General features: G+C 34.4%; 1 protein-coding gene across 1 annotated transcript in view; it reads left to right on the top strand.

Moving 5' to 3' along the window:
- Nucleotides 1–14,046, top strand: part of ARAP2 (ArfGAP with RhoGAP domain, ankyrin repeat and PH domain 2) — a 110,500-nt gene that overhangs the window by 58,063 nt on the left and 38,391 nt on the right. Inside the window, exons 17-21 of the mRNA XM_058025196.1 lie at nucleotides 1,070–1,204; nucleotides 4,694–4,838; nucleotides 7,090–7,192; nucleotides 7,807–8,005; nucleotides 9,973–10,036. Coding sequence (XP_057881179.1) covers nucleotides 1,070–1,204; nucleotides 4,694–4,838; nucleotides 7,090–7,192; nucleotides 7,807–8,005; nucleotides 9,973–10,036 — 646 coding nt within the window. The remainder of the gene's footprint in view (nucleotides 1–1,069; nucleotides 1,205–4,693; nucleotides 4,839–7,089; nucleotides 7,193–7,806; nucleotides 8,006–9,972; nucleotides 10,037–14,046) is intronic.

Genomic DNA, 14,046 nt, shown 5'->3' with positions numbered 1-14,046 from the left:
CACAAACTCTCTTCCCAAAATAAAACTCAGCTCTTGAACCTGCAATAAGATCTATCCTAGAAACCTCCTTTTCCCATCACAGCTTCTGTTGCAGCTTGGAGCAAATGATAAACTTTGGCTTGGAAGTGAACAGTTCTGCTTGCAGTGTGTGGCTGCTATGAGGCTCTTGAAAACAGAAAGCTGCTCTTAACAGTAAATGTATTGAGGTGCCTGGATGTAACTGAGCTTTTCTTTTAAAAGCGCTGGGCAGTGTCTGAAACCATCAGGGGCTGACAGTTCACATACTGATCTACACTGAAAAAATAAAAATATGTGGATGTAGTCCTGGACCAGCTTTCTCTTGGCTTGTGTCATTCTGCAAAGTGACAATGATTCACATTCAGGCTGAGCAAAAAAAGGATTAGTGGGAAACACAGGAATGAATCAAAGCTTCCAAGGGCAGACACAGTGTCTAAATTTCTGCCTGAGTATTGCTCAGGCCAGTACCATGCACTGGGTCATAGGATGTGGAGCTCAGTCAGGTGCAGACATGTAGCTAGCATGATTTCTTTGCTACCTATGGTCTCAAGTGGTCCTAAGGTTATGGAGAGAGAAGTTTACTTGTCTTTTCTACTTTTTTTTTTTTTCTCCAGCCAAGGTAGCACCATCATGTTCTTATCTTTAGGGGAGGGGAGACAGTGTACGTTGATGATGATTCCCAGAATTGTTGTCTGTCTGCTGCCGGAGTTGCTGGTAAACTCTATATAACCCCTCAAGAGAAGCAATCTCCTTCTGTAGTATGTTACACAACGGATGAAAATCAAAGTTCAAAACATCAGGAAACAGTGTTTTATATTACCTTGGCAAGCAGTGGATGACAATGGCGACATTGTAACAAATGTGAACCAGGTTTTTTAATGAACCTTTTTTCTTATTATAAAAATAAAACTAGGAAGTTTTATCAGTGTTGTAGTAAAGATACTGCAGATCAACTGCATATTTGCAGACATGCATCTAGACATGTGGAAAAATGGCTTTAACTGATATAAATGAAGACCTGTATGGTTTTTACTCCTTTGTCTTTGAGCAGATTTCCCAAACTATGATCCTTGTTGTGAAAGTGGCTTCTCTGAAGATTCTTCACATTCCACCTTTCTTTGTGAATTCTTGTACCAAGTTTCTTCTAATGCGGCTAAGCTTCCTTCAGAGAAGAAATTAAAAGAAGGTATTTAACTTTCAATTTATGTATTTGAATAACACATGAATATGTATGATTTGGATTAATTTTATTCTTTTTAACTTCTTGCACTACTTTTTTTGAGATGAAATGTCTTTGATAAGAAATGTCCTCTTTTGATTCAGTAGACCTCTTTCAGATAAAGAAAATACTGTTTGTCTTGATCTCTTCATTCAGTAGTTGACAGAGGAAGAAAACTGAAGTTCTGAAAAATTGTTCAGTAAACACAGTAATTGATAAATAAGAAACAAACAGAAACACTTCTTGCTTTAATTATATTTAGATTAGTGCCAAGAATTAATTTTCATCTAAAATGATTCTATTACTGGAGTCATTTACAAGTAGCACTGAATTTTTAGTAGGGTGTTTCTCAAGCTCATGAATTTACAAAATCTTCCAAGTGGAAATGAGCATCTACAATGACTCTATGACAACTTGAGCTTTGTGGGGGGGATAATGCATGTATATCACAGTAGATATACATGTTTTTCTTTTTTTTCTGAGAGAGGGAGGTGTTATCAGGTAATTTTTCCCTTTTCTTCCCATTTGTCTTCCTATATTTTTCTTGCATCTAAACAAATAACATGGATTTTTAAAATCTGTTGTGATTTGTTATTGAATTTATTGCTTCTAAAATCCGTACATGCCATCCTGCACTAGTGTATACATATTTTTGTATGATTGTGTCCATTTTCTCATGGCATATGCCTTTAATATTCTTAATGGATATTAAAAGTAAGCTAAAGCATAGAAATTCTGTTTAAATATGCTTTTGAAGAATCTGTATGTTAACGTGGCTCCAAATTTTTGAAAGCATTGGGTGATGACTGTGCTAATGCCTGATCACAGGCATGTCCTAGCAACTTTGCAATTCTTAACAAACAGGCCTGTTTTGACAGAGGACTGCTGCTGGACAGGACTTTATCTGGGATTGCTCTGAAATTGCATGGAGCATATTTGGGAAACAATGTATTAACTGAAAAGCTCATTACTACTTGCTCCAAGTTCAAGCCTGATCCTCTGTGCTGTGGATATCTGTATATATTCATAAAGTCAGTGCTTAGCCAAGTGGAGAGCAGATACAAGGCAATCTCTTCTGACACAATGCCATATTAGAAGTGGCATATTTCCAAATAGCTGTATAGATTGAAGATTTGGCTGAAAGTGCTCACAGAATGGCTTCTGTAGCATTTTGGCAGGGAGATGGTACTGCAACTGAGCATTGTTAGTAGGATTTCTTAAAATTTATAAGGAAAGCCCCCAGACAAGAAATTTTGACTGTCTTCCATTTCAAGTCTTCAGTGGACAGAAATGAAGCTGCTTTGAAAGTTTGTAGTCTGTTACTTACCATTGCACTTACTACTTGAGGGAGTGTACAATAAATGGAAAGGAACCAGATTTCTCTGAGGTCAGGTTTTGTTCTCTGAAATTGTGATTGTGTCTTGAAGATGGTAGGTGTTCTACTGTTTGCTTTTTTGGGCGTGGGCATTTGTTTACTTTGTTTTTGTATTGCTGTTCAATTACCCATGGGTTTGTCAGGACTGATATTTCTGGGATGGGCTCTTTACAGATACATAGGAGATAGTTTCCCTGACGTTTTGTTCAGCGAGACACAAGGGAGGGAGATGTAATGACATACTTTAAAAAACAAAAAAACCCCTGCAACTTTGAATGAGAAACTGCTCTTACCTTAGTGCTCTAATCTATCTCTGCCATGTTTAAAAAGCAGTATGACATAAGTACTTCTTGCTACTCAAAATACAAAATATATAATCTTTCTTTTTCTCTTCTTTCACTACATCCAGAACTGTTTCTAAATCTCACTAATATGAAGTAATACTCATATTGCAAATTATTGTGAATAAGTGGACATACTATTTTTCATTCTCTTTAGGAAGTAATTTGAGGGTTAGAGTACTAATGGGGGAGAAAATTTCAGTTCCTTGCTCTGCCTGCAGATATTCAAATAAGGTCATGTTACCAAAAAATCTGACCTAACTATCTAGTTGTAGAGAAGAGAGCTCCTGCTGAAGCAGTTCTGACTTGCCATGAACTAATCGAGGCCTTTGCAGCCCAGGGAGAGCACCATTTTCTCCCAGCATTTAGACAAATTTCGGGCCTTTTTTTTTTTATGCTCTATGTGGATAGGGCTCCAAATCAGAATCCTGTGAAGCTGTTTAATCATTAGAATTAAGTTCTTCTTCAGTGTTAGGAATCTCTGAGGCAGGTGACAGTCTTGTCTTCAGCATCAAGGGCTGAAAATTTAAGTGCTTTCTTGTCACAGAAAACTGTTATCCCTTTGTAGACTTGGCCCTAATGGTAAAGGGACACTGAAGAAATCATTCAGTGCTGTGAATTAACCAAGGTTTTGTCCCATCCAGGTGGAACACCTGGAAATACAGCTTCGTTTTTCATTATGCGTGTCTCAGTACAGGAGAGAGCCAACTCTGTGTGTACTTCTCATTACAGCAGCATCAGTGTTTTCAGCAGGGGTGCGTGCATTTTGAGGAGAGTTGTTGTTAATTAACAGCTGTTGATATCAGCGGGAGGAGAGCTCAAATGTTGGTGCTATTCTGACGGAGTGGATCAAAAAGTAAAGCTTAGAGGTTTAGGGGCTCAAGTTTGATTTTTGCTTTTGTTTCTAGTGTAAAAGGTTTTATGGATCCCTTTAAAAAGCTTCGATATTCCAAAATTGTCCTTGAGAGTTTAATAGTTTAATGAATATTGAAGTAGTGAGCTGTTTTACAGAATAGGTTTTGGAAGATGAGGGAGGAAAAGCTGGGGGACAAAAAGCCCTGAACATTCAAAACCTTAAAATTTGGTGCTCAGCTCTCATAAATGAATATGTTACCAAGCCATTTATCTTATGTTTATTTTAGTATTTAACATTTGTATTTAGACAGAATATAGATAGCAGTAGATCGCAAATAGCATTATATAAAGAAATATTAATAAATTGTACAAAATATTTATAAAACTTATATAAACCATATAGAAAACAACAGAAAAAGCATGAAATATCAGATAAAATAGTTAATATTTTCAGATTACAACTGGGTTTTGTTGTTTGATTTCTCTGGGGTTTTTTTGCCAGATCTGTTTTACCAAATTCTCAGAAGTACTTTGCCAGCTGTATAGGAATTTTTAGACAGTGGAAAATAAGAAAAGTATTTTCTTCTATGATCTATTTCTCTGCAGCAGTGGAAACAGATGGACTTCAGATTTTGTTCTAAGACATAGACATAAGCTAGAATGAATTTATGACTATTTTCAGTAGCAGGTAGACATTACTATGTTGTGTCATGTGTTGTATTCCTATTTTAGGACATAAGAGGAAGTAAACATTTAGTTGTAATTAAAAATACCACATAATTCAGTGAAGTTGCTCTGCAGCCTTTTTTCTCCATCTTGTATTTACCTATTAAAAAAAAAAATCTTAATGAAGAAAATCTGACCTTTCTATTTTTTTAATCACAGATTGCAACAAAAGATGGTGCACTTTGGAAAGTGGCTTTCTGAGCTACTATGAAAATGATAAAACTACCACTCCTAATGGTATGATTGACATCAATGAAGTTATCTGTCTCGTAGTACACAAGTCAGACTTCTTTTTAAATAGAGGGTAAGCTCCTGAATTCATATTTCAGTAAACAAACTCTTCATTTTTCCTGAATTTTGAATAGGCAATTTTGAAAAAAAGCTGTTTTTTTCTGACTTCAAGAAATGAGTGCTATGTCATATTTAGGGATTTTTTTATAGTGATAGAATGAAAATATTAGGGTAATTTAAAAGGGCAGCTTAAATTAGATGAGTATGTTTCTTTTTAAATCTGTAATGAATATTCTCAGTGCTTGAAAGGTTGCATGATGATAAATTGAACAATTAATACTCATTTTTCTTTCTGGTATTGACCTCTGCCTCAAGCCAAAATTCTCGCTTTGCTTCTTCCTTCTAATGCAGCAGACTAGAGCCCTCCACAATGCTTCTGGATTTGGTCACAGAGGCATTGGTTTTTGAAATCCATTCTTAGTTCTGTAGCTGAGGACAACAGTGGAACTGATGAACATTTTTAACTGGAAGAAACCAGCTTTTCTTTCTTTTTTTGGGGGGGTGGGGTGGGGTGGGGAAGGTCTTGTTTTTTCTTTTATAACTCTCTCACATCCCATTTGTTCGTGGAAAACATCACATAGGGAGTGACCTAAATCTGATTACAGTGATACTCAATTTCTTTAGTGCAGCATTTTTGTTTAAAATATGCTTTGTATTTGTCTTACAGATTCCATAGCACATTATTTTTGAATCTGTGTATATGCACCTAAAAAAAAAAAACTTTCTGTAGTATAATAATGTAATTCTTTTAGTTACAAAACAAAATTGTCTGCAAAGAAGGCATAGTCTATTCAGTAAGCTCCTGAAAAAGATAATGGGAATAAAGGACTTAGACTGCTAGAGGGGAGAGAGATCCTGAAACGTGGTGATGTCTCAATATGCCATCAAATACAGAGAAGTGGCCTTCACTATTCTGCAGTAGCTCTGTGGTACCCAGAAAAAAGAAAAAAAAATCACTTTTTTCTTCTGTGTTCAAATCTAACCTATTGTTTATTGCATTTCCAGATGGTTCAATTTTAGGTTAATAACTAAATGAAAAAACATGTTGGCTGAATACTTCACTGTTTGGAAATAACTAACTTCCTGTTGTGCTTTACTTGAGATTGAGGAGTTTTATGAGAAACTTTACTTAGATTTGACATTTCATGTAGTGAAACAGCTGGTCCTTAAAAATGTCTATTCTGTTAGTCAGAACTGTGTGTTTATATAATTTTCCAAGTGGCTATTGAAAATTATAGAAGTGATTCATGCTCAGTTCTCCACACTTAGACAAATCTCAGTCTTCAGCATTGAAAGGAAAAAACATACTCCATCTATTTGGCATCTAACAAGAGGTCACAGGCAAAATCATACTATAAATTGCTGAACCATAATTTTTGAGTTAAAGAGTGACCGACCCAAACTTCAGCACCATATTTACTTTCCAAATTCCACACCAATTTAAACTGGTTTGCGTTTTCTTCTTATTTGTCCATTAAAAATTGAATAAACAGGGTTCATCTGCTGAAATAGTGGTATAATTTTTAAAAGGAAAGATACCCAAGAACCTCCCTTAAGGAAACTTTTAAGAGTTTCTTGCGCTACAGCAACTTCAAAGTATTCCTACTCTTGTTGGTGGCAGGTGATACACAGTGACCATGCATTTCCCCCCAGCAGACTCAGGCTGCCTGACAGGAAAAGCCTCTTCAGTTAAAAGGGCAGGTGAAGGGCAGGAACAGGTTGGTGACAAGAATAATACTCTCCATCCTTGGCTGTTTTCAAGGCTTCTCATTGTGATAATCCCTCTTTGAGCACAAGATGAGACCAAATGACATCTAAAAGTCCCTATGAAACAACATTTCAACTTGTTTACAACTTCCCATTCAACTGGTTGTTCAGCTTATATTAAACATACAAAAAAATCTTTTGAATGCATCACAAAAATGTGCTTGATCAAATAACATGAGCTTGCGAAAGCAAAAAATTCCCTATGCATTTTTAATGACTATATGTAAACATTTTTAATGCATTTTGGAATTATTCAAAAAGCTGTTACACCATAGTCTTTAAACATGTATTATTGACCTGCAAAGTACTTTGATCCTGATGTATTGTAAAGTGCTTTATTATTAGCTAGGCCCTGCTTGTAATATTGGAGGAGAAATGCAGATGGGTTCCATTCCATCTGTATGAAAGAATGAAAAAATAGTGAAATAAAATGACACTAGTATGTCTGCTCTTTTGGAGACTGAATACAGCTGTGTTTCTTCTCTTACTTTCTTTAGGGACATCTTTACATTTGAAATATACTTACTGTCAGAGCGTGTTTTTTTGTTTGGAGCTGAAAATGCACATTCACAAAGAAAATGGACTTCAGCAATAGCTAAGGTAATACTGATAATTATCTTTTTGAGTTAGGCCAGGAGCCTTTGCACAAATAATAAAGTGCCATTCTTAGCTTAAAACCTTTGAGAAGCCATTATTGCTGAATACTGATGTCTCCTGTGTGTAAAGGTTTCTTGCAGCAGGAAGAAATAACTTTTGTGATTTAATGTTTGAAACAAGGTATTAAAATGTGAAAGGAATTGAAGCAGCATTTGAATGCTGACCTTAAGAATATATTAAACGTGCTCTAATATAAAGACATATGCTGTATGAGTATATTTCAGCTAAGTTTTTTATGGTTGCAGTTCTATTAAATTTATTTGCTGAAATGAAATTCATAAGGCAATACCATATTTTATACTGTTCCAAATGTTAATAATAACATTACTAATTAAATCAATTGTAGAGTGTGAATGGAAAAAATGTTAAACTTGATTTTGCATTTGAAATTTAGTGTATCTATGGGCATATGAGTGTGGGTTTTACATCTCAAAGTTTGAGGTTTTTTTTACTGGGACCTTAATCCTGGAGTCCTGTAGATCTGCAATATTTTGATTTTGTTTTTTAGGGGCAGAGGGTTTTTTTCTTCATCTGACTCACCCCATTTTCTTTGGTAGCATTTTGTTCCCCCGGTGGCAGAATCATTGTTAGAGCGGGACTGTGACCTCATTGGGCAGCTGTACTACAAAGATTGCCACAACCTGGATCAGTGGAGAAAAGGCTGGTTTGCTATAGAGAAGTCAAGCCTTTATTTTTGTCTCGAAATGGAGGATGCTGAAGAAGATTCCATATATCTAAGGAGGTTGCAAGAACTAAGTAAGAACATCTAGTATTCAGAAAGTGTTCTGTGGGATTAATTCACTGTTAAGGACATTTCTATTACATTTCAAAGTAATAAATATTGGGAAGCTCAGTAAGTATTCCTTCACATGAGTCAGATGTTCTTCCAACTCTTATCTAAATATGGGGTTGGTTAATTTCTGTCTTGGGGTTTTTTTTCCTACATTTTGGCACATGCCAGAGAAATTTTTCACAGCTTTAAAATGAATGATGACAGTTTTCGTTCCAGTTGCAGCAGTATCTTTCTTACAAGAGTACAGAATTGAATAATAATATATAACCTTTTGGGATTATTGTCTCATATTTTTGACAGGGCAGAAATACTCACTGCAGAACACATTCTTGAGATGATTGACAGGTCTAGTTTTAAAATACTCAAACATACTGGAAAATTATAATTCTCTTGGAAAACTTCACAGACTAATAGACTTTTTTCCAATACTAAAAATATTATTTGCTCAATATCATGATGTGGAGAGATAAGAATGTTTGTACACATGGTCTTCTATGACCAATTTTATATAATCGTTTGTAATTATGCTCTGAATCCTCTTTTAAGCATATCTGCCCTACTTGTTTTTATATTGAACAAGGCAATATGTTACATAGAAAAATACATATAATTTGAGGTTTCTAATAAAGTTGCATAGAGAAGATAGTTTAGCTCTTTATTGATGATACTCTTTATGAATGCTGACAGATTGTGGACTGTTTTGCAGGAGCTTGCCTAAATGCCATTGGGTTTTCCACTGTTTCTTTACTGCCACGTTATATTTGGTGTAAATAACATCATGAAGGTGGTTTTTAATCAGCAATGTTTTTATGCCTCTAGATGTCTTTCAACTTGTGAATACTTTTGATCCTAATTCAGAATTAAAAGATTAGGCATAAGGAGAACTGTTCCTGATATTTTTTTTGATGATGCAACTGTAATTGCCTCTGCCAGAATCATAAGAGCATGAAAAATCTGTGTATATTATATCTCATGTATGAAAATGAAAGACTTTTGACTGGCAGTTGAGAATTTGTTTCGCTTGGGGTTTTTAATATTAGTTGTATTTCTAGGAAATATTATATATCCATATTCTTTTCTTTGATTTCTGCTCTCTCCAGAATATATCTGCTCCACTGTTAATAGTGATAATAATGATTTGTGAAATGAAACTTGAAAACTTATGAATAATTTTTGGAAGTATAGTGACTTACCTTCTTGATATTTGATTCAGTAAATATAGACGAAGCTAGGAGTTTGTGTGACACAAAAACATCATATAACATGCAATGTGTTTATTGGTTTTCATTGGTATTTAGGACTTTACTCTCTCTGGGAATTAGTTCAAATAAGGTGTGCATTACATATGACACGCACTTTGAGAAATTAAGTTTTCAGAATTTCAAATTAGTAAGCAGGTTACATTTAATTTACTGGTTTTAGTATAGTGCACAGTATAGTTTTTAAGCAGTGCAACTGAAAGCTATCCAGATGTATTTGATGTGTTATGTACAATGTGAGTGTTTTACAGGGTGCTTTTTTTAGCAGGGATAACATAAGGCATAAAGAAGGGTGGAAATGATCTTCAAGTTAATGATTTCCAAAATCCAGCTTACTTCGGAATCATTATGTCTTCTACAACTTGTATTTACAAGTTGAGTACAATAAAACACTGTAGCATATTTTCACCTTAAAAAGTATGTTTAAACTTTCTTGATAATGTTTTGTGTTAGTTTTTCTTTTAAATGTAAATGTGGTGTGGTATTTTGTGGTGTTTTGTTACTATTATCGGCAGCATTCTTTATTTGCAAAGTTTAGGAATTCCATGCTCCTTTTGCCACTGAAGATCATTTTGAAAAAAAGGTCTGTCTGTATGTGCATGCATGTATGTGTTTGTCTATAAATATGTGTCTGTGAAGGTCATATGAATGTGTATGTGTTTTGTTTTCAGCAACCAGCAGTGTGATGCAAAATGGAGAGAGAATAGATGTCCTGCTGCTCGTTGAAAAAGGAAGGTAAGGTTCCAATCTGAAAAATATTTAATCTGTTTTTATAGTCATATCTTAGAATTATTATTGATAAGTTCTGGAGTGTTTTAGAAACTTAGGGTTGCTAGTAAGAGAGTAAATTTGCAGAGTTTTTAAAGGAGGGAATATCTTTGTGCATTAATTATATTTTATGTCTGTGTCACAAAATGTTAACAAGCACTACTTAATTAAAAACTGTTTTCCCACTGAGAAAATTATTCCCAGATTAGTCTGCCAATAATGATTTCTTCAAAAGGATCTAACTCTTTTTACCTTGTAAAAAAGGAGTAGCTCTTCGGTGCTTTTACTGTAAACTACTTGATTTTTTTAATCATTCTTATGTCTCAGGATTCTGTATCTCAAGCTGCCTAGATCAGGTTTGAGAGGATATGAATGGGTCCTCTGGTTAATCTTATTGTAATATCTGATCTGTTAACAATATACTGTCTAGGAAAAAACATACTTACAAAGCAAACACGATCCATATCTGCTTCCAAGGAGGTAATATTTGGCAGAGATGACTGTATCATATTTATATGATAGAGGCGGTTGGAACTTGAGGTGAGGTATGTATTTCTGCCTCAAATATGTGTACAAATTCAAAGAGGAAAGTACAAATTGTGGAAGATAATTCTTAGTTTTTAGTAGGTTGAGGGTTTTTTAATTTCCATGATAGGTTATTGGGCAGGAGTCTGTCTTAAGTGGTGCAGTATTTATGCAGTATTTTGAGCAGCCAATAATAGGTTGATAAATGGAGGGTGTTTCTTTCTTTGGCAAACAAAAAAACTTCATAGATACCTTTGACATCTATTCAGAGTTGGAATAGCTTGTCAGAAATGCATTGTAACTTGTGTGTTAGAATTTTAACTCTTTCTAGGATATGGTATAAGTTTCAGAACTGAGTAGGGCTATGCAGGTTAGAAGGCAACACTTTTTCTTGTCTTTTTGGGGCAGTTCTGTTTTGAGTTGGGTTTTTGTTTGTTTGTTAATTTGATTTGTTTTGGTTTGTGTTTGTTTGGTTTTTTTTTTGAAAAAAACATATTGAAAGATGCAGCATTAAGTAACCTATATACACCAAACACGGAACCTGAGGTATCGTAGTCAAGGTGCAGTCTAAAGATGGATATAAACCATGCATATAATTTCATAGGTATTAATGCTGAGAAAAACTTAGCTCCAAGTCAGGTTTTATTATTTATTTCATTAGATTATTTCTTTCAAGTGAGCGTAGGTTTTCCCTGAACCACTCTAGTAGTTTAAGGGAAATTCTGGACTATTTGAAAATAATTTCAGCAGGGACACTGGCTGATTTAAGGTGGACATGAATATATTTAATTTTTCTTCAGTGAAGTCTGCCCTAAAAATTTAAATGCACAGTCTTCACATTATCTTAAACATTGAAAGCTATATGGGTGTATTTGCTATGGCATGGTGATTGTTTTTTAGGATATTGCTTCAAAACTATCCAAGTGTGCAGTGCAGTTGTATGAGATGGCATCTTAAAGTGATAAGCAATTTAATGTGTGTGTGGAAGATGATTAAATATAAAATCACCCTTGTCTTTAGACTCAATTACTGTAAGCGGAAATAAAGCTGCTAATCCTCTTTGTGCTCCTTCAAGCTCTAGATAAATTAATATCCTTGAGATGTCATCAGCATCAGCTAAATGAAATGTCAGTATCTAGATTTTCCTATTCTGTCTGTTATTTTGTATCAGTGCTCGTCTAATGTCAACTTTGGGACAGATTGATCGCTTGGAAGAGATTCTGTGTTGATGACTTCCTTGTTAATTTGATAGTCACTTAAATGCAGGATAAATTATAAAATAAATAAAGAGTAGTATTGAAAGAATTTAGTTAAACAAGTAAGATTTTTCCGGAATCAGGAAAAGCTTAGGAGAAAAAAACAACCCAACAACCATAAACCAAACCAAAAAAGCCACCATCCTTTGCATAAAAAAATAAATGTGGTGAATTTCTTAAAGTGTTTTGTTAAATTTTGCTAGAAAATTTTATGAAAATTCCTTGAAGTATTTTTCTACTGACTTTCCATTTATTACAAATACTTATGCCCTTTGTTTCAAGTCTCAATCTTTGGACTCATTAATTAGGGAAAGTCACACATTTACATGTATTATATCTTTCTGTTTCACACCTTTTCTTTTAATTACTGTAGGTAAAAGAATTACTTCAGTTGTTACAAATGGACTTCTCACTTAGGAATGATTGCATATGCAAGTAAACATTTTCACAAATTATAAAAACTTCAAGTCTTATTGCTAAAATTATTACCATGTAATAAATCTAGGAATTCTTGATTCTTAAAAAGATAATAAATTTGGGATAAAAAAAATGTAACATTAATCTGATACATATCTACTCAGAAGAAGAATTTACAATTAATTTTGGGACATAACATACATAGTACTTTAGAGCTTGTATAAAATACAAGAATTCAGAGGCAGTACTACCAAAAAAGGCATGTGAGAGTTTCCCAAAATGTCTTAGATATTAATACAATCCACTCTACCTTTTATTTTTTTTGCTGCCTCTTCCTTTACGCTGCTTTCTGCTTGGCACCCTGCTGTTCATTTATTCTCTGTACGGCATGTTCAGCTGATGATGTCTATCAGCTCAGAAATAAGAGGTGGCAATCATACCAGGTAATAGCATATCATCAGAGGCTGAACCACACTAAAAGATTTCTGAAACTACAAGACTGCTTCTCTTTTGAAGTATCTTGTCTTTTTTGAAGCTCAATGGAAATTTTCACAATAATTCTAGATTACTTAATTTTATATTATTTTTTTTTTCAGATCTTATACATGTTAATGCTTGTGTTTGTCTATCTTCACTAAAATAAATTACTGAACACCCTTTTATTAACACCGACTGGAATTTTATTACATTCTAGTGTCTATTGGAGCATATTGTCTAGACTGCTAGAACAGTATCTAACTCAGCTGGAAATCTTGACTTCTCACAGCACTGTGGTGTGTAGTTTTACACCCTAATCAGATGGCCATTTGCCTCTTCTTGCTTTCACTTTCATAGCTGAAGTATTCCAGTTTCGTAGTTGAAATGCTTCTTGACTTCTTGCTAGAAGTGGCAAACCATTTTAAGGTTTTCTGTGTTTGAGGCTTCCCTTTGTCACAGAGGTGTCCTCTGATTTGATCCATATTCAGTTTGGATTTTTTCCCTTGATCTCTGTATTTTTAAAATGCTTGTAGTGCCTGGTGATACTTGACCTCCTGTTGCTATCAATAATATGCTGTCCAAACAGAAGTTGCATGGCATAGTAGTGAAGCAGCTACTCCTGTGTAGTTCAGCAGAGGCCAACAGAGGGATCTGCATGATGAAAAGAAGGAAGTTGTTTGAAAACATCTGTATACAGTAGTTTTTAAATATATCTACTATATGTAGAATTTAATGCAAAACCTCTAATACTAAGTTTTAAAGAAGCAGTTATACAGGTAGTTCAGTTTCAAACATTTCTTACATTTTTCTGAAATAATTTAAGTTCTCTCTTAGGTGTCAGTGAATGTTTTCAGACCATAATGTAATCCAGATGGTGCTTTTTTCCCCCCTGTTATGCTTGTGATGTAGTTAGCTCTTTCTTATTATGGATAATAAACCTGCCCTACATGCTGGCACAATTTCTTTAGGCTGATGGTTCATTCAATGCTTTCTTCTTAACCCTTTGATGATAGCAGTAAGTTTTCTCATAAAATGCAGTTATGGACACAAAATTCTAAAATCCAGAATTAATATAAACTTAAGAGTCAGATGAAAGGGCTTGTGCTTCCAATATGGTGTGCTGGATGTAAGACCTTTTGAAGGGTCCCTTGATTAAATATTGCTTGAAAAAAAACATTTTAATGGAATATCTATGCTTCAGTTGCAGTTTGATTTTGCCAAACAATTTCATATCAATATTTACTTTCTTAGTACCTATGTTTTCAGACAGGTAAATTATTAGACTCTTGTGGGAATTGCCAG

The sequence above is a fragment of the Melospiza georgiana genome, chromosome 5, assembly GCF_028018845.1.
Source record: "Melospiza georgiana isolate bMelGeo1 chromosome 5, bMelGeo1.pri, whole genome shotgun sequence".
NCBI lineage: Eukaryota > Metazoa > Chordata > Aves > Passeriformes > Passerellidae > Melospiza > Melospiza georgiana.
The sequence above is the reverse complement of the archived record's forward strand: the minus strand, read 5'-3'. Positions and strand labels throughout refer to the sequence as shown.